This window comes from Oncorhynchus keta, chromosome 34, assembly GCF_023373465.1.
Source record: "Oncorhynchus keta strain PuntledgeMale-10-30-2019 chromosome 34, Oket_V2, whole genome shotgun sequence".
NCBI lineage: Eukaryota > Metazoa > Chordata > Actinopteri > Salmoniformes > Salmonidae > Oncorhynchus > Oncorhynchus keta.
Window position 1 is genome coordinate 66,324,028 of NC_068454.1, and position 20,402 is coordinate 66,344,429.

The 20,402-nt window shown below is 44.5% G+C and overlaps 2 protein-coding genes across 5 annotated transcripts in view; one reads left to right on the top strand and one right to left on the bottom strand.

The window, feature by feature from the left end:
• The window catches only part of LOC118367629 (triple functional domain protein-like), a 146,554-nt gene that overhangs the window by 17,705 nt on the left and 108,447 nt on the right, over positions 1-20,402 (bottom strand). For all 4 annotated transcript variants that reach the window (XM_052494470.1, XM_052494471.1, XM_052494472.1 and 1 more), the window contains 3 exons: positions 19,797-20,052; positions 1,037-1,320; positions 702-872 (listed from right to left, as the gene is read on the bottom strand). In XM_052494470.1, the coding sequence (XP_052350430.1) occupies positions 702-872; positions 1,037-1,320; positions 19,797-20,052 (711 nt within the window). The remainder of the gene's footprint in view (positions 1-701; positions 873-1,036; positions 1,321-19,796; positions 20,053-20,402) is intronic.
• Positions 3,354-4,256, top strand: LOC118367722 (uncharacterized). The gene is made up of 2 exons (XM_035751348.1): positions 3,354-3,844; positions 4,041-4,256. Exons 1-2 carry the CDS (start codon positions 3,462-3,464, stop codon positions 4,159-4,161), a joined length of 504 nt encoding a protein of 167 aa, XP_035607241.1. The 5' UTR covers positions 3,354-3,461; the 3' UTR covers positions 4,162-4,256.

Here is a 20,402-nt window from a genome sequence, read left to right on the forward strand (position 1 = left end):
TAGCATGACAGGATGGATGGGAAGTAAAATAAAGACTGGGTTGGTTGGTTGGGGGATTGTGACTAGAGCGTAGGCAGTTACATGGAGAGGTACGAGGGTGAGGAGATAGCATGACAGGATGGATGGCTGGGAAGTAAAATAAAGACTGGGCTGGTTGGTTGGTTGGTTGGTTGGTTGGTTGGTTGGGGGAGTGTGACTAGAGCGTAGGCAGTTACATGGAGAGGTACGAGGGTGAGGAGATAGCATGACAGGATGGATGGCTGGGAAGTAAAATAAAGACTGGGCTGGTTGGTTGGTTGGTTGGTTGGTTGGGGAAGTGTGACTAGAGCGTAGGCAGTTACATGGAGAGGTACGGAAACTGAGACAAAACAGAGGCAGAACAAAAATCAACATAATGCTATGGTAAAGTTAAAGCAAAGTTAAGAAGAGAAAATGATATTAGTGTCAAAGAAACGCCTATCGCTCTAGTTACAATAACTGTTCTGTGATGATGAATGAATGAAGCTAAACTGCATAGGTATAAAATATCTACCTTTTCAGACAAACTAGTCTAAAAGAAATACATTCATTGATTTACCAATGTCTCTTTTTATTTTCCAAAATATCTTACAGGAAAAACAATTGTCCCCTCTTTGATATACTCTAACTAAACATCATGGAGGCCTGTTAAGTGTGTGTATGTGTGTGTGTGTCTGTCTCACCTTGTCGTCCTGAGAGTCAGCCTGCAGCAGGCTGTGTTGTTGGATGGCCATGGGGGGAGGCAGGGGTACAGAATCAGCCCCCTCCTCTCCCTCCTCCTCCCCACAGCTCTGCATCCCAGAGGAGGAGGACTTGGACAGAGTCCCACTGCTCAGCCCCTCGTTCCTCATCCTCTGTAGAGGGACAACGACAACAGAGCTTACAACTACATAGAACACAATCAGCTTAAAAGAAAGGAGAGAAGGAAATTAGTGAGAGATTTAATGTTGAATAGATCATGTAAAAGAGAAAGAAAGGAAGTGATATATGAGTGATAGAGGTGACCAATCGAACGGACCTCCTCGATGGTCTCGTCCTGTGGCGTGGCGGCATTGTCGTCCGAGTCTTTCTGGGAGCCGGCAGAGTCTGCGTTCTTGTTGCGTCCGTCGCGGTTCTTCTTGTGCTTGTGGGCCAGCTTCTTGACGTGTCCATCGGCCTTGCCGCTGCTCAGGCGCCTCACTGGGCTGGTCAGCCACTTCCTCAGCGTGTTGCCCGGTCGCTTGGGCCCTGGGGAGCTGTGGAAGCCCAGGGTGTGGCTGGTGCCAGGCTGGATGGCATCGTTACTGGACACAGACAGGGTGTCTGCAGGCGGAGAGACATGGAGAGAGAGAGAGAGAGAGAGAGAGAGAGAGAGAGAGAGAGAGAGAGAGAGAGAGAGAGAGAGAGGGAGAGAAAGAAGGAGAGGTCAGTCAGTGCACAGTATCTTGGGAATGGATCTGAATTCAGCTATGAAGGTACCAATGAGATTAGGTGCACTTTTGCAAGGTACTTCATTACCTAGGAGGCATAATTATTTATGAATATATACTCAGACATTCCATTTTAGTACATGATGGTTAGAATGGAGCATCGCATCCTAACATTGCGTGTCCACCCTCTGCACTGAAGTGTCTATCGATAGATATTCCTCCTATGAAAGTGAACTGGAAGATCCTCATTTTAAAAACTGTGGCATACTCAACATTATATAAAAGTTGCATAAGCTATTCTCTGTGTGTGTGTGTGTGTGCATCTACTTTAGGCTGAATGCCCACCACCTCCCTCTCCTGTGGTTATATCTCCCCTGAGAGGTGTGGGAGAGGACTTGGCTGAGGCTGTGGGTTTAAATGTGGTGCAGTGTGGGGTGCTTCTGCTGATGTAAATTGAGGGATGCTACTCAGGGTGGATAGATTGCCCAGGTCCCGGCTTCACAGAAATGTTGTATCCTTCAAAAACAGGTTGAGCCAAAGGTTTGTCTATAGGGGCTCACCTCATATGTTGACGGAGATGACCGAACTGAACTTCTGATGAATAGATGGATATGTAGTGCATTCTCCATGTGTTTCTTCTGTCTCTGTGTGGCTGGGTTCTTAGCCCACTGACAGCAGTAGAGTAAAGTGACCAGTGAGGTGACCTCTGTGTTCTCAGCGGTTGGTTCTGTCTCTGTGTGGCCAGGTTCTTAGCCCACTGACGGCAGTAGAGTAAAGTGACCAGTGAGGTGACCTCTGTGTTCTCAGCGGTTGGCTCTGTCTCTCAGTGAACTGAACTCTGTGTTACCAGATCCTCCTACTGAACTGGTCTAATCACAACAACTTCTGACAGGGCATGATGACCATCCTGGAAGGGTCAGGGTTCCCCAACAGTGCACCACTCGCTCAATAAAAATAACATGTACCTACAGTATGCTGCCATGAGAAAAGATGACAGGCATTTTAAAGAATCTTAGAACTTCTAACACTGAGCAATGAATCAATTCAAAACAACAACATATGACCTGAGAAATCTCTAACAATCCTATACAAATCTGAGTGGGATAGAAGGTGATGGTTCTGAATTGACCCCGTGATTATCATGTACTGATCAGGCCTTTGGCATTGACTGATCTGATCACACACGCATTTTCTTGCTGATACAAAGATTGAACAGGGTGCTGCTGCACTAGTGCATCGTATATGGTAGAGTGGGTCTCAGCAAGGAGAGAGGAGTGTGTGACTTTTCTTTTTCATTTGTCCAGTGAGACTCAGGTCAAAGGGAGGATATACCCATGGCCATGTCGAAAGGGGTTCTCTTAGCAGCCAAGAGCAATCTCAGGAGATGTTCTCAAGCCAGGCCATGGATGATTTCATGAAGTCTCTACAGCTGTTTTCCTAAAGCCATAGCACAGTAAATTACTTCCATACTGTTTCAAAATGTTGCGCAAACAAGTCAGGCTGAATGGTGCGCAAGATGAAAGACAGTGTATGAATAGAGTTAATAACCTTCCCTTCAGTTCCAGATGTATTTTATACTATGTTGGACTATGTTGTTTTAAGACGTGTTTGAATAGACAGTTTTAATTCATCATTCCAGATGGCACTATATTTGCTACAATCGTTTTGATGTGCATGCAAGGGTGCCATTTTCACAAAATGATTCAAGGTGTCATTTGACTGCTTTATGATGTCACAATAGGTTTTCTGAGATGGTCGGGGGCTGCATTTCATTGGCTCAGGCTCTGATACTCAGACAGGGTTGGATTGTGACATCATGACAGTCTAATGATGTCAAATGACACTCAAATTATGTCACAATTGGACTGCTGAGGGTGATCTGAGACTGACACTTTCCCAGGCCTTCATTCGTTCCTCAGACACAGTTGGATCAGACTGACACATCTCTAGACCTACAAAGAGCCCAGGAGCAAATAAGCCCAGGATCCATTTGGGGCAACTTCATCCTCACGTTCGGCCTTACTTCTTCTCAAGATGGTGTGCATTGACATTGGCGTGGAGCACTGCAAACTCCCAACCTGGTCCAGAGTTGGCATGGATATCACACCAGATGAGTTGAGACATGTGGTGGAGAGAAAGGAGGAGTACAACACATCCATCCTGGACTCCATAACCATGCCTGAAGTGGACTGCACCATGCTGGTCCTCGGGGGGGCCTTTCTGGTCATCTGCTTGGTTTGCCTGTGGCTCAGCAGGAGGAAGTGGACAAGGCAAGGCCAAGGGAAGGGAGGTCTGCTCCAGTGCCAGGCTAAAGGGGACAGCAACAAGGCTGTTCTGATGATGGAGCTTCAGGAGAAGGTTCTGCTGAGGATGGAGGGCATGGAGCAGCGCCTCGACGCCATGGAGGACTTCATCAGGTCAGTCTCAACTCTTAGCCTCATGCGTAACTAAATGATAGGGTGCTTGGAACCGAAAATAGATCATGTCAACTATAGATAAGGGCCAGAACTCACTTCCATATAAGATGAAATTGAAGGTTAAAATGTTCATCTCATAGCAACATGTAATAATAGACCACACTGATTGGTACGTTTTGTCTTGTGCCTTTCTTAGCTGCATGGGGAAGAAGAGGACCATGGAGAAGACAATGTACGGCAAGCAGGAGGCTGCTGGCGACAAGAGCAAAAGGGATGATGCCCTGCGCTTCTCTGACTGCTCTGACAACTCCAACTAATGTCTCAATACCTCAAGACCTGTTTATGGACACTGCATTTCTTTAAAAATACATTAAACTGATTTGAAAATAAAAGATGTGAAATTGAAAAAACACTTTTCCTCTCCTCTTTTCACTCTGTGGGGAATAGCATTGTATGTAGTTACAGTATATTCTGATAGACACTTCACATGTGGGTCTTTCGTGACAGTGAACATGTGTGTCACAGGGTGGGGTGGATGTGGGGGTTGAGGGGGATCACAGTCCTTAGTTAAAATGGCTTCAGGAGACCTATATATTGTAGTGCAATATCCTGCTGATATAAAGCATGTGTTCACTCTACTCTCGGTCTAACCCAGCTGTGGGAGTCCGAGCCAGAGAGCCTGAGAAGATGAGGTGTTCACACAGCCCTGTACTCTACGTCTGCAGGGGAGAACCAACTCTCGGTCTAACCCAGCTGCGAGCCAGAGAGCCTGAGAAGATGAGGTGTTCACACAGCCCTGTACTCTACGTCTGCAGGGGAGAACCAACTCTCGGTCTAACCCAGCTGTGGGAGTGCGAGCCAGAGAGCCTGAGAAGATGAGGTGTTCACACAGCCCTGTACTCTACGTCTGCAGGGGAGAACCAACTCTCGGTCTAACCCAGCTGTGGGAGTCCGAGCCAGAGAGCCTGAGAAGATGAGGTGTTCACACAGCCCTGTACTCTACGTCTGCAGGGGAGAACCAACTCTCGGTCTAACCCAGCTGTGGGAGTCCGAGCCAGAGAGCCTGAGAAGATGAGGTGTTCACACAGCCCTGTACTCTACGTCTGCAGGGGAGAACCAACTCTCTGTCTAACCCAGCTGTGGGAGTCCGAGCCAGAGAGCCTGAGAAGATGAGGTGTTCACACAGCCCTGTACTCTACGTCTGCAGGGGAGAACCAACTCTCGGTCTAACCCAGCGGTGGGAGTCCGAGCCAGAGAGCCTGAGAAGATGAGGTGTTCACACAGCCCTGTACTCTACGTCTGCAGGGGAGAACCGAGGGCTTTCAAGAGATGTATAAATAACTCATAGCAGCCTACCATGAAAACCTGACTCCATTTATCAAATGTGTCACAATATTACTGACATAAAGGAAGGAGCCATCACGGGCTGTTTCAGTCATGCTTCAGGGTCCTATCGACCAAGTGGAGCAGTAGAAGGCTAGCAGGACCATGTGTTACAGTAACACTGGATGTGTACAGCAGACTCTGCCAGACCCACTAGGCAGACACCTCCAGGCCAGCCCAGCCGTACCCAACCCCATCCTCCCTTCTGAGAGGAGGAAGGAAACAGGCATCAAATCTCCACCTGAACAAACCTAGCCTTCTAGTACACCACAGAGACAGGGCTCAGTGTGTCCCTCCCCACAGGCCCACCTTCCCTCTACTTACCTGAGGGAAGTACACTCATGCCACGGTGCCCAGTAAAACTTTCCTTCCCTCTAATACTGTACAGAGCTGTCGCACAGTGTATCAGTGTGATTACATTAAAGGAGACCCACAAACAACTTATTCTGTGTCCATATTGTCTCGTCTAGCTGGCTAAAAGGGTACAGTTATAGTATATCTCTCACATTTAAATCAACTGCTTTGAACTCTTCCATTGTCAGTCAGTGGGTTAGTGGCAGGGGGGAAAACTCAGTCTGGTGCACAGTTCTACACATGAGTGTGTATCCACTCCACATATTGAGCAAACAGGACAGAGACATGCAAGGGGCCTGACCCCTGGTGTAACAGCGCTATATAGGTCTGAAGAGCTCTCACAGGCTGCGGGCAGCCCATCAATCACCTCAGAAAGTGGGCTACGGGGTCTCATATACTGTATGAAGGAGAAAGACTGGGACACTAAAACTATTTTCAGTGAACACAACATAACTTCTCTTTTAATATTGTATTCGTATTCATGTATTTTTGTGTGGTTGAGACAAAGATGTCCATGACCAATATCCCCTCAGGGACAATAATGATTATCTGATCTGAAGTGTGTCCTGGGGCAAGATATCATATTGGTTTGATATAATATTGGTTTGAGAGGTTTGCGTGTCCTCGTAGACGTAGACAGTGATTTAACAGAAGAAGATTTAACAGCCTTGACACATTCCTGTCCATTGTTTATTCAGCAGGCTGTAAAATAACCCCAGACATCACAGACATGCCTCCTGTGGGACACTGTTTCTGTGTCCCAAATGGCACCCCTTTCCCTATTTAGTGAACTTCTTTTGACCAGGTAGTGCACTATATCGGGGATAGAGTGCCATTTGGGATGCATTCCGTCTCTGGGTAGTGGGTATGAAAATAAGCACTGCGGTGACCTCTGTTCTCCCGCTAGGGGTCTTTCATCAGTCACCTCAGTCACTGAGCTCACTACTGCCATCTGTCCCAAACCCGAGTCTGCTGTGATTATGTGAGCCCACTGAGCTAAAGCCTAGGGATTAGGAGACACAATAGGTTCTGGCATGACACATACAGTACGTTCAAACACATGTAAATATGGTATCCCTGTCTGCTTAGTACATTTCAGGTCACTATCAGCAGTAGAGTATGAGACAGAATGGTGGTGAGGAGTAGGGCTGTCGTCATTTTGGATGATGGTTATTGGCCAGCCAATAATAAATGTTCCAATAGCAAAAAATAAATAATAATAATATATATGATTATTTATTTTCTAACAACAAAAAAAGTATCCTCTCCCCCACTCCTGGCTGCCATGTAAATAGAACAGGTGTCCCCAATCAAGTCAATGATGGCATAATGGCTGGACTGGCAGCCATTGCGAATGTACAGGAAGTTATTAAAGATCGGTGATACTATCAAGAGCAGTGTGCGGTTTCCTTTTTCCTTCAGAATGTACAAGAAGTAAGAGCAGGAAGTGTCCCATGAGCCACATCATTAATTCATATTCTACATTACCATGGAAATTATTGCATCACAATTAGGGCTGTGGCGGTCACAAAATTTCGTCAGCCGTTGATTGTCTTTTTATTTTTTTAATAATATGTTTATTAATTTCCAATATATATATATATATATTTTTTTTAAAGACAGCAATACAAACAATGACATTCATTGTACTGTTGAATGGGATGGCCAATTTAGAGGACAAAACAAAACTTAACTCACACATACACAAAATAAAACAAAATCCTATGGTACATGTATAAGAAGACAGCATATAGTCATTACAAGCAGTGTAGTAAATATTGAGTGGAGTACAGCACAGAGTAGCAGCAGATCGTCAACCCAGTTATGAAGCGGGACTAGCCCATTTATCCAGTATCGGCTGCCATATTTTGTAAAACACTGAACTTCTATTGGAGGTATTGTATCGAATCTTTTCCATATGTATTACATTCCCTAAATCCCACAAGGTAGGTACAGTCTCCAATTTCCAAAATTGCAATATAAGCCTTTTGGCTAATAGAGTACAAAGAGAGACAGCTTTCCCTTCCTGGTTATTCCCATCAACTGTACCAAACAGAGCGGTCAATGGGTCTGGGGCTAGAACTCTATCAAAGGCTCTAGATAAGTAATCAAAAATGAGAGCCCAGTAAGCATGTAACTTAGGGCATGTCCAGAATAAGTGGGTCAACGTCCCCTCATCCTGCTTGCACCTCTCACACAGTGGTGAGGTGTCCGGGAATATTTTATGCAGTTGTACTTTTGAGTAATGTAACCTGTGTATCACCTTAAACTGTACAAGGTTGTGTCTGGCATTCACTGAACTGTGGTTTATATTCCTGAGAGCTTCTACCCAGTCCTCATCTGAGATTTCTGACCCAAGTTCTTGTTCCCAAGCCCTTTTAATGGTGTCTGTGGATACCTCTATGTGGGCCTGTAGCACATCATACAGTCTAGAGACCGACCCTTTTGAATGGGGTTTGACAAGGATCAGGCTATCTAATGTAGGACTATTTGGCTTCATGCCACACTGTGGGATATGTGTCCTTAAGAAATTCCTGATTTGGAGGTATCTGAAAAAATGTGTTGTTGGCATGTTGAACTTCCCTGTGATTGTTGAAATGAAGCTAACTGACCATCTATGTATAGATTACCAATTGTTGTGAGCCCCATCTCCCTCCATTGTGAAAACACCACATCATCCAATGGAAAGCATGACTCAGGCAAATTGGGTTGTCTATGTAAACAGTGGGTATGTTAAGAAAATACCTAATCTGTTTCCAGATCCTAAGAGTATGACAAATGACTGTGTTAGAGTCATAAGTGGATTTTTTCACACATGATGGACTATTACCAAGTGCAGGGAGTGAGGAACGTTGACAGGAGGCCTGCTCAATCAAAAGCCATGCAGGCATATCCTTCTGTCTCATCACAGGTAAACTTTCCCTCCAGAAAGACACAATGTTCAGATTAGCAGCCCAATACAATTTGAAGTGAGGAAGGCCAAAGCCCCCCTCTATCTTGTACTTGCATACATTTTTCTTTGAAATTCTGGCTGCCTTGTTATCCCATAAAAATTGAGTTACTATTGAATCCAGTTTCTTAAAATAGCTTTGTGGTATGAAAGTGGGTTGACATTGGAAGAGGTAACGAAACCTGGGTAGGACAACCATTTTAATAGCGTTTATACGACCAACCAAGGAAATAGGCAGAGTTTTCCCCCAAAAAATATATTTTGTTTAAGCTGATATATTTTCATGTCCCAATTCGCGTTCAATAGCTGATCAAGGTCTCTTGTCACTACAATGTCAAGGCTTGTGAACTTGTTCTAAACGGGGTAGATTGCAGAAATTGCATATCCACAGGCCGTGATATTGGCCTCAACTCACTTTTTTGACAGTTTATCTTGTAGCCAGAGAAGGAGCCAAATGTGTTCATCAAGTTAAGTAAGGGTGGAATAGAAGTTTTAGGCTTGGACAAAAACAAAAGAACATTGTCTGCATATAGGGAAATGTTGTGCTGTGTGTCCTTTATTTTAACAGAAGCTATATCAGCACATGCCCGACTGCGAGTAGCAAGGGGTTCCATGGCTATAGCGAAGAGAGCAGGTGAAATAGGGCACCCCTGCCGGCACCCCTTAAACAGGACGGAATGACTGTGACATTTCCTGATTGGTTACCACGGACACCATTGGGTGTGCATAAATAATTCTTATCCAATTAATAAATTCCTTTCCAAACCCGAAATGCTCCAGAACCGACATCATATACTTCCACTCAATCTGATCAAACGCCTTCTCTGCATCAAGAGCTATTACCACTGCCTCAACCTTATGATCTTGATACCTTACGTTGAAAAGGCGTCTCAAATTGTAGTATATATGTCGGCCCGGGATAAAAACCTGTCTGGTCAGGGTGTATGATGTCAGAAATATATTTTTTCAATCGGTTTGCCAATATCTTTGTCAACACCTTGTTTTCTATGGGGAGTAACGACACGGGGCGATAAGACGACATCTCCATGGAATCTCTGTCTTTTTTCAAGATCAGTGCTATTGTAGCCTCACAGTGTTTGCGGGGGTTTGGCATTTCTTTGGATTGTTTAAACATTCACAACATAAGTGGAGATAGACTGGCACAGTACTTCTTATAGAATTCTATTACATATCCATCGGGCCCAGGGGCCTTGCTGTTTGGAAATGGTGCTATCGCTGTGTTAATTTCCTCTAAAGGGATCCCTGCATCGAGTGCAGCAGCTGCCCCCGTGTCTAGTTTAGGAAGTTCACATTCAGCGAGAAAGCGTTCCATAGTTTGTGGATCAGTAGCATCGTATTTTGATTGGTATAGCTCTGAGTAAAACTGCGCAAAGGATTTATTAATATCCTGCAGATCTGTTACTATTTTACCCTGCTTGTCTTTTATTTTGTGAATAGCTCTAGATGCCTGTACATGCCTTAGTTGTCTTGCTAATAATTTATGTGGTTTGTGACCCAGTTCAAAATAACTTTGTTGCGTTCTAGCAAGTAAAGAGCCCACCCGGTTTGAAAGGATGGTATTGTATTCATATTTTAACTTTGTGATCTTCTCAAGGACTTTATACAAGGAATTTATCAGAGGAATTCGTCTTAAAAACGTTCTCCTGTTCCCCTCTCTTTCAATTTCTCTCAGCCTAGTATTGGCGTGTTTCTTCCTCTCTGATGTATAAGAAACCTCTAATCACAGCCTTTAGAGATTCCCAAAGGGTGGAGTCGTCAACATCCCCCGTGTCGTTAGTTCCGAGGAAAAAGGCAATCGGCTCCTTCAAATACTGACAAAAAGCCTTCATCTTTCAACAGGTATAAGCACCACGGTCGCCGACCTGTTGACATATTGTCGAGTTTCAGCACCATGGACAGAGGAGAGTGGTCCGCAATTAGAATAGGGTGATAGATAACCGACTCAGCTGCTGAAATTAGTTTGGAGTTCAACACAAAATAGTCAATTGTGGAATATGATTTATGAACTGATGAAAAGAAAGAATAATCCCTGTCTGTTGGGTGCGTCAGTCTCCAAATATCAACAATGTTAAGGTTTATCATCAATGTATTTAGACAGACACTGGCATTTGATTGTTGAACTTGATAGCTGTTTATCTAAAAGAGGATCTAACGTACAGTTAAAGTCACCTCCCACAATAACACTTATATCCAAGATATTTGGTATGTCCTTAATTACCCTTTGAAAAAATCATGGATCATCGAAGTTGGGCCCATATAAATTGACCAAGGTTATTGGTTTCGAATTCAGTGTACCGGCCACAATAATACACCGACCACTAGGATCTAAAATCGAGGATGAGTAAACAAAATGAATGTTTTTCCTTATCAGGTTTACTACCCCTCTCGCTTTGCATCAAAGTTAGACGGGTATATCTGACCGATCCAGCCGACTCGTAGCTTGGCCTGAGCGGAGCATTTAACATTCTAATTAATATTAATATTAGTTTCTTGAAGAACTATGTCAGCACCCAGTGATTTAAGATGAGAAAAAAACCTTAGCTCGTTTCACCACATGCCCTAAGCCATTACAGTTCCAGCTGACTATCTTTATTCCACCTGGTCTACTCTGTGCTCTGTCACTATGTGGCATTTCTTATTGTAGAGCAAATTGTTGCTGTCATACAAAACCCAGAAGAAAAACGTCCCGCCGTGCGGGAGCTTGTCATGCCACCGGTATTAATAAATGTGAACATAAAACACAGACCCCATCCCCCCTCCCGTCCCTTTACTGAGTGACTTCCCCAAACGAAGCACTCCTTGGCTAACACACAAACCTTAGGGTGTCTAGACATACAGCTTGAACTAACTCGTCGTCTATAGATGCTCCGCATATAAACTAATATTAAATAACTCTTAACTCTCACGTTAGGGGGTGAGTGGCGTTAAAACATGATGTGCTAAACAATGCTATATTAGCCACAACTTCTCACCAATCATATAAGTCCCAATGTCTGATCTTCTGATCGAAAAGACATAGGCTGGAAATTCAAACACATTCCTGGCCTGTATTTGGCCATTTAGCCGGCTGACACAGCCGTTCTGTATCCTCAGCCAGGGAGCTTGCTTGTCAAGAACAGATCGGCCTGTATTTGGCCATTTAGCCGGCTGACACAGCCGTTCTGTATCCTCAGCCAGGGAGCTTGCTTGTCAAGAACAGATCGGCCTGTATTTGGTCATTTAGCCGGCTGACACAGCCGTTCTGTATCCTCAGCCAGGGAGCTTGCTTGTCAAGAACAGATCGGCCTGTATTTGGCCATTTAGCCGGCTGACACAGCCGTTCTGTATCCTCAGCCAGGGAGCTTGTCAAGAACAGATCGGCCTGTATTTGGTAATTTAGCCGGCTGACACAGCCGTTCTGTATCCTCAGCCAGGGAGCGTGCTTGTCAAGAACAGATCGGCCTGTATTTGGTCATTTAGCCGGTTGACACAGCCGTTCTGTATCCTCAGCCAGGGAACTTGCTTGTCAAGAACAGATCGGCCTCTTTTGGGTTGTTAAGCGTACGTGTTGATCCCTCGACTGTCACCTTAAACCGGGCTGGGAAGAGGAATCCATATCGGATGTTGGCCGCCCTGCATTTGTTGCATACCTCATCATACTCTTTCCATTGGTTCCTCACCTCCAAGGTAAGATCTGGGTAGAAAGACACTCTGGCTCCATTGTAGTGAAGGGAGAACCTTTGACTAGCCAGGGGGAACCTTTGACTAGTACAGCCGTACAAAGAATAGCCTTGGTGGCCATTCAGGCAACGAAGCCATTCATTGTGGCTTCGTTGCCTGAGATCTGTGTGCGCGGTCGATTAAGGATTGACGTTTTTTTAACGTTGCGCACTGTTTCTCTATGTCCTGTAGCCTGGCCTCGTGACCGACTGTTGTCTGCTCAACCTCATGCACCCTTCCCTTAGTTGCCTTCACAGTTTCGGCCAAAGTCCCAATACTCTTTGAGATATCAGTCAACCTTGTGTCCACCTTCTTGCTTAGTGAGTTTATGGCAGCCAGTATGTCAATTTGAGTAGGATCTGTGGGGAACTCTTGGAAGCTAGCCTCTTCAGCTAACTCCTCGTGGGTCGGCGACGTTGAAATTGGTTCGTTGTCTGTCTCATTCAAATGATCTTGTTTAGCGCCCCCTTTTTTGTTGCCTTTTACCTTTGTCATATTTGTTTGAAGTTATATGTTGTGAGAAGTTAAGATAAATACTAATTTGTTTCAAAATAGAGAGGAGCTCTAGAAAACCACGTCTACTCCATAGCACGCTCTCTAGCGCCCCTCAGCCACTGGTTGTCAAGCAAATAACTGCCGTTCCCACGGTTATTGACCGTTAATTACCCTAAACACATTTAGCATTTCCTGGCTTCCACACATAGCCTACAAACCACTGATGCAGACTTTTGGAAGATCTACATTTAATAAATCCATGTAATACAGTACATCACAATAAATGTATGATTTATTTTAGACAAGTATAAAAAAGCATGATGTGAAGAAAAGTACATTTCAGAGGAACTGAATAGCATGTTAGGTCCTGATCTGGCTATGCCATATGGTTGTGGGCTACATTAGTTTATTTAGCAGATGAGATTTGCCTAGATTTCCATGGCAGGATTTTATAGTATGAAGAATACAATTGAACAAAACTCCATCCAAACTATTTGAGGGAGTGCACACATGCGGCTATTCTGTGTTGACCGGTTAACAAAGAAACAAGTACTCCTATATCTTCAATTTAGAGTTATTGCGTAACTTTAGTTGTGATATTTGATTTTTAATACATTCTTAGGCTATATAACGCTAATCTAATGATGGTTTGAAAAATGTTTCATTAAAAGGCATTTGCTCTGCTTTGTTTTTTTTGTGCAGGCTGTACACACTTCGTCTCTCCTTCACAATTTGACAAGCACTTGATAATGCCTCATATTTCCCGGCAGCATCCCCTTTGTGTGGCCGTAATGCCCCTTAAGAAAATGCGTGCCTTTTGTGGCCAGTGGCCATTGTGCCATTGGGCTGAATATAATAATTGTAATTCCCTTCTCCCTGCGTGCCCTGAAGCAACTCTCACTCACATTGCTCTCCTTCACCTCATCGGGTCTTTTTCACAACTGTGCGCATCCTTATCCAATTCCGAGGCGCATATTGAATATATTGGACGAACTGTCCACATTTACTTTTCGTCAGCCAATGACATGAGTAGGCCTAACAAACAACAAAAGCACTAGCCTATTGTCAATCTACTATCCCCCATAGTACACTAGTTGACCTATTCTATTTTTGGGGCGGCAGGTAGCCTAGTGGTTAGAGTGGTGGGCAAGTACTCAAAAGGTTGCTGGATATGCTATGGGATAGGTTACATAAGGTGTGGGACCTTAATTTGATAAAGTTGCAAAGAAAAGGTATGCATTGTTTCTTGCCTTACGCTGGGCATCATTCACAAGTGATAGTCTCATATTGTCACCCATCAGACTGTTCTTGATTTAGTCTTGTCTTTACATATACTAAATAATCTGTGTGAAATTTGTTTTGATTTAGAATGCAGCATTATCATGCACCTGTCTCGGAACAGGAGCAGAAAAAAATACATGTCATTTATGCATTTAAATAGCAAATGGAGGATGCTTTACCCGTGGTTCCTGTTGTTAAGAGAAGCATTGTGCTTAATATTAGGAAAGTTGAAAAATAAATATAGTAGGCCTAGCCTATAGATTGCTGATGGGATCCTCCTCTTTTTAATAGAGCCCATCACTCTGTTTTCTCGGGCAATTTGCTTAGCCTATAGAAATGTTGCGCAACATGAGCTCATGGGCTCTCATGAAGTGTTTGATTAAATTTGCATTGAGTTCAGAGTGATTAGAGCTTGGAGAAGCTTATTTACCGTGAATAAAAAGATACGTGGAATTTGACTGCCTTCATGATTCGTGACCGTCGGTGTGGAGATAATATTGTCACCATAACAGCCCTAATCACAATACAAAGCAGCTATTGCGAGTGTACCCATGACTTTGCCAAAGTTAGCGGTTCCAAGCATGTTTTATTGAATCTATTTCTACGTTAGCTATTTCTACATCTACTGCAAAAAGCAGCAAAGTTTCATCATGTTAATTGTTAATTATCCATGTTATCGCAGAAACGGACTCAACCACAAGAATGCCTGGCAGTCCCATCTCTCTCCCGTGTTCGTTCCACAAAACCAAAAAACTCATGATTTTTAAAAAACAGTTAAGACCAATATTTTACTCTCACGACGGTCTTCATCCATAACCGTTGATTACATGGTTATAAGGTCATTGTGCCAGCCCTAGTGAGGAGACGTGTGGCACAGTCCAAGCCAATCAGAGAGTGGTGGCTCACTGTCCTCACTGTCACAAATGGATTAAGATGTCTGGCCCACTTCCTGGGAAACCTACCAAGGCTCATCAGACATAGGACAGGAGGGCACACAGGCCAAGCCAGCTGTGTGATGGACTGTGATATGCAGTGGGTGATACTGTGTGTGTCTGTCTGTTCTCCTCATGTCTACAATAATAAGAATATCCCCAGAGGGATGTATCATCACAAAGCAAGGATCAATCAGCCGGCTAACTGTTGATCAGAAAGCTATGGGTTATTGATCATGTCAAGTTATTCATAACATTTCAATTTCAAGTCAATCTTTCTCTATGAGCTATACGAACTATGGAGTTTTTAAGATGATTCAGGAAAGTAAGCTGGCTAACTTTTTGATCCTGGTGAATGGGCGAGGTAGAGGATAGGGTTTGGACAGCACTGGGGTGTTCGCTCCGTCAACAGGTAGTAACATGGCTGATTCAGTCAGTCAATCAGTCAGCCAGCCAGCCTGCTTGCCTTCCTGCTGGTCTGTCTGTCTGTCTGTCTGTCTGTCTGTCTGTCTGGTTGTCTGTGTCTGTCCCACATGTGACTCAGAACCTCTTAATCTAATCCAAAGCGTACCAGCTTTAATACGGTATTTCAATCATTTTTATGCACCCATATAATCCACTCCATAACACGCATTCAATCAATATAATAGCCTATGGTACTTATCCCCCAGGCTGTCACATACAATACAGACGTTATTGTTGATATGTACTCTACAGTAGGCTGTGAAAAAAGGTATGCTAAAGGTATGCTGCAAAATCATGTAAACAATAATTAAATGTATTGCTTGATTATACCAATGATCACAACAATAACAATCCATTACAAAGTTGGAGCCTGTTCTACACCGTTAATGGACTGGAACACTTAAAGGACGGGTTCTATATAGGTCCTACACAGTATCATTACGTACCCAAATCCAGCAGCCAGAATTTGCAGTTTTCCGAGGGTCCCGCTTGAGAACTCATATGGTACAGAGGACTAACAGCAAAAATAGACCGTATTCCATTTGCCATGGCAACCTGCCAAGGTACGATTCAACTTCTCACACCATTTAAAATCCAATTCCTCAAAATAATGATATAAAACAGATAAAGAATCATGTGGTTTAAGGAAAAGCTATAGGAAGCAGCTCTAGCTCAGATGAGATCAGTCTGCTGTGTTTGTGGGATTGGATCTGCTCTCTCTTCTCCACTGTCCCAGAGAGTGGGCTGTTGTGCTGTGAGGGCAAGCCTCCTCTGTCCCAAAGGAACATTCAGAATCAGAAGGCACACTTTAACGTAAAACCCCTAGTAGAAGCTCCAGAACTCAAACAGCATGGGCTCAGCTTCCACAAGCATTATGTACTGTAGAAATGTAGCATCTTTAGTAGCAGCTTTACTTTTAAGCACAGTTGCAATGTCCTTATTTAAGCTAAGCTCAAAACACTTAAATTAGTTTTATTGCTGCCAAAAACAATGCACAAAGAGAACTTTCAGCAGTGTGACTGTCTGTAGCTGCTAAGGTGCCTCTCATACATTTGTACAACCAGATCTCAATCTACCCTGCAGTGCATACAGGGCTGGAGGAGTAAAACAGGCAGCCCACACAAAGCTCTCCCTGTTCAACTGTATGTTTTTTCATCAGGAACTCTGTGCACTAACCACAGAGCCCGTTTCCTGTAAGAACCAAACACACACACATACATGAGTGCAACGTGCTCAACACAAGCACGCGGAACACACACACACGTGCGCCACACCAAAAAAGCTAAGGCCTCCCTGGTACCTTCGAGAAGGTAACTGTTTTAAGCTGAATCAGCAACTGAAGGGAGATGTTTCTCCTGTCTCTTTAGCACATTTTAGAAATACGCTGAACGTATTATGGTCCCTATTCCCCCTACTGTACACTTCGGTCCACACTGCTCTAGTTGTGGATAGCCATAGTGGCATTTCCTAGTCCAGGGATCCTCAACTACAGCCGCGTGCCAATTTTTTCTTGGGCGGATGGTCAGGGGGCCGGAGTGTGATAAAAAAATATATATATATTTACACTGCAGATGGACCGCAAGAAGCCTAGACAGAAATAATACTTGACAAAAAATATGAAACATAATTTCAAACCTTGATTACATTTGGGAACATTGTCGGGTGCCGTCTTTCAGATGGGATGTTAAAAAACGGTGTTCTGACCGTGTTTCATGGCTAAATTCCCAACCTGGCCACATTCCATCATGACCACCTAATCATCCTCCTCATTCCTAATTGGCATATATCCCTTCTCACCTCTCCACCTGATAGCTGATGTGTGGTGAGCGTTGTGGCACAAAATGGCCGCCATGCATCACTGAGGTGGGTGCTACACATTGATGGTGGATGAGGGGAGTTTCCCCCTACTATTTAAAGCGCTTTGAGTACCTCAGTTGGTAGAAAAGTGCTCTATAGATCCAATCAATTATCATGAATTATTATTATTTGTATACGATCGCAAAATCTCTCTATTGTGCGTGGGAATACCTGGAAACAGATTCCCAAAATCTTGGAGCTGATTTTCTGGTGTTTTTACAGTCTTTTATGTCCAACAATGAAAATTATATGTATATAAATATACATATATCTTTTTTTTAAACTCAGAACACTATGGGGGTCAAATAAAACCATCCGAGGGCAGACAGTTGGGGAACTCTGTCCTAGTCCATGGTCCTAAAGTTGGAAAATACAAAAATAGCCAAAAAGCAGTAACTTAGTTGTCACGGCCTGGTCGAAGTATGTATGTTTGTCTTCATTTATTTGGTCAGGCCAGGGTGTGACATGGGTTTATTTTGTGGTGTGTTTTTGTATTGGGGTTTTAGTAGGTATTGGGATTGTGGCTGAGTAGGGTTGTCTAGGAAAGTCTATGGTTGCCTTGAGGCGGTTCTTAATCAGAGGCAGGTGATTTTCGTTGTCTCTGATTGGGAACCATATTTTGGCAGCCATATTCTTTGAGTGTTTCGTGGGTGATTGTTCCTGTCTTTGTGTTTGCACCAGATAGGGCTGTTTCGGTTTTCATTATTTCATTTCATTATTTTTGTAGTTTCTGCATGTATAGCTTTTCCTTTATTAAAATATATCATGAATCATCATCACGCTGCATTTTGGTCCGATCCTTGTTCCACCTCTTCGTCAGAGGAGGAGATAGAAGAGAGCCGTTACATTAGTCTAATTCAGTTTACAAACTTAATTGCAAGAACATCACAGGAGTCACATCAACAGCATTTTCTGGGAACTTGTATGATTTACACAAGCTATGACATCTACTAACTCACCACAGGCAACCAGCCAGCAAGGGCTTTGTTCTAAATCCAAGGGATGGAGACTGCAATGAGGAAAAACAATGAATGAATAGTCTTCCTGTGAGTTAGTGAGACACATCCATCCATCCCCTTCTACAACTCCTACAAGACATTTACCAGGGCAAACCTTCTGCTCACAGCCTGCACTTATTCTGGCCCGGCCATGCATCTGGGTGACAGCACCAGTTGGGGGTAGGAAGAGGAGAACTCCCCGATCTACCCCCAAACCGTCCACTGCCCTGAGAAAAAGGCCTTAGGCCTACATGCTCTGCTTCATGGACAAAGCACCACAAAGAAAAAGGGAGCACCAAGGACAGGTTCATCCTCCTAGTTCTAAAAGAGCCCTGCTGAGGGGAGTCTTTAGCAGTTTGTAGTTTTATTAGTCTGCATAACAATTCACTGCTGCGTGGGTATAAGAACGGACCATCTAAGAAGTTCTGATGCTGCTGTAGGCGCTCAGGAAAAAACATGGGGAAAAAGCACACGTGAAACTTGAAGGTAGTAGAATAGTAAAGACCTGGATGGGAAATCCTTTAGTTTGTTATTAGTTAGAGAAAACCATCCAAGTGTGTAACATGCATCAAACACTACCTGGTTTAAGCCAATAGAAATATAGGATTCCCCACTCCCCTATAAAATGATGAAGAGCCTAATGTTTAGGAAACCATGGATTTTTAACATTTAACGAGGCAAGTCAGTTAAGAAGAAATTCTTATTTATAATGACGGCCTACCAAAGAACAGCGGGTTAACTGGTCTAGGAACAGTGGGTTAACTGCCTTGTTCAGGGGCAGAACGACAGATTTGGACCGTGTCAGCTAGGAGATTCGATCCAGCAACCTTTCAGTTACAGGCCCAACACTCTAACCACTAGGCTACCTGCCACCTCAGGTAGCCTTGTGCCGCACCATGGAAACCACCAGTATACAGTACACAAACATCACCTCTATCTTATTACAGACAGGACAGGAGGAGGGCGGGCCATCTGACAGGAACAAAGCTTTACTGAGTGACTCAGTCATGACAGAACAGAAGCTCCATGTGCCACCCAGGTTTCTTTGACCTCATCCCCTGGGGTCTGGAATGGGGTCAGGTCATGGAGCTCAAAATCTACTTCTCCTTCGAAGAAAGAAAACAAGGATATCCCTCCCGGACAAACCCTCCCTAAACCGGACGTTGCTGGGCCAATTGTGTGCCGCCCAATGAGTCTCCCGGTCGTGGTCGGCTGCGGCAGAGCCTGGGCTCAAACCCAGCATCTCTGGGGGCACAGTTAGCAATGCGATGCCGTGCCTTAGACCACTGTGCCATCCTGGAGATCTCAGACATTCTTTTTTACTTTTGCTGAACATATCATTTGATCTCCATATGATCCATTTGATGTGTGCATGTCATCTTTTCCTCTACTGCATTCCAGGTGCCTCACAACAGCAAGGCTGACAGTGTGTCTGTGTATCTGTTTATGTGTCTGTGTCTGTGTATCTGTGTATCTGTGTGTGTTCCAGCCTTCTCAGTCCCCACATCAAGGCCTACCTTTGTGGTGGTGGTTGAATAGTCCTTCCATCTCCATACTGGAGCGTGAGTGAGCGATGCAGAGCATGGCACAGGGTACTATGCCCTCCTGGGCAGGGGAGCGGTCCGTGGTCCTCACCAGGCACCAGTCTGGCTTGTCATGAAGCCTCTCCAGCACCTCTACCGTCTGACCCCTCCGTACAGTCAGCTCAGAGCTGCTGCCATTACTAGCCACAAAGTCATGGATGACCACAGTCAGCTCACAGCCACCAGAGAGCTGAAAAGAGGGTGGGATGGAGAGGGAGAGAGAGAGGGAGAGAGAGAGAGAGAGAGGGAGGGATGGAGGGAGAGAGGGATGGAGAGGGAGGGAGAGAGAGAGAGGGAGGGATGGAGAGAGAGAGAGAGAGGGAGGGAGGGAGGGAGGGAGAGAGGGAGAGAGAGAGAGGGATGGAGAGGGAGAGAGAGAGAGAGGGATGGAGAGAGAGAGAGAGAGAGATGGGATGGAGAGAGAGAGAGAGAGAGGGAGAGAGAGAGAGGGATGGAGAGGAGGGAGAGGAGATGGATGGAGGGAGGGATGGAGAGGGAGGAGAGGAGGGATGGAGAGGGAGAGAGAGAGAGAGGGAGGGA

Bases quoted from the DNA above. Each gene is read 5' to 3' on its own strand.
- LOC118367722 (XM_035751348.1), top strand. From the start codon at position 3,462: ATGGTGTGCATTGACATTGGCGTGGAGCACTGCAAACTCCCAACCTGG. The intron at 3,845-4,040 runs GTCAGTCTCAAC...TGCCTTTCTTAG, and splicing joins GCCATGGAGGACTTCATCAG to CTGCATGGGGAAGAAGAGGA.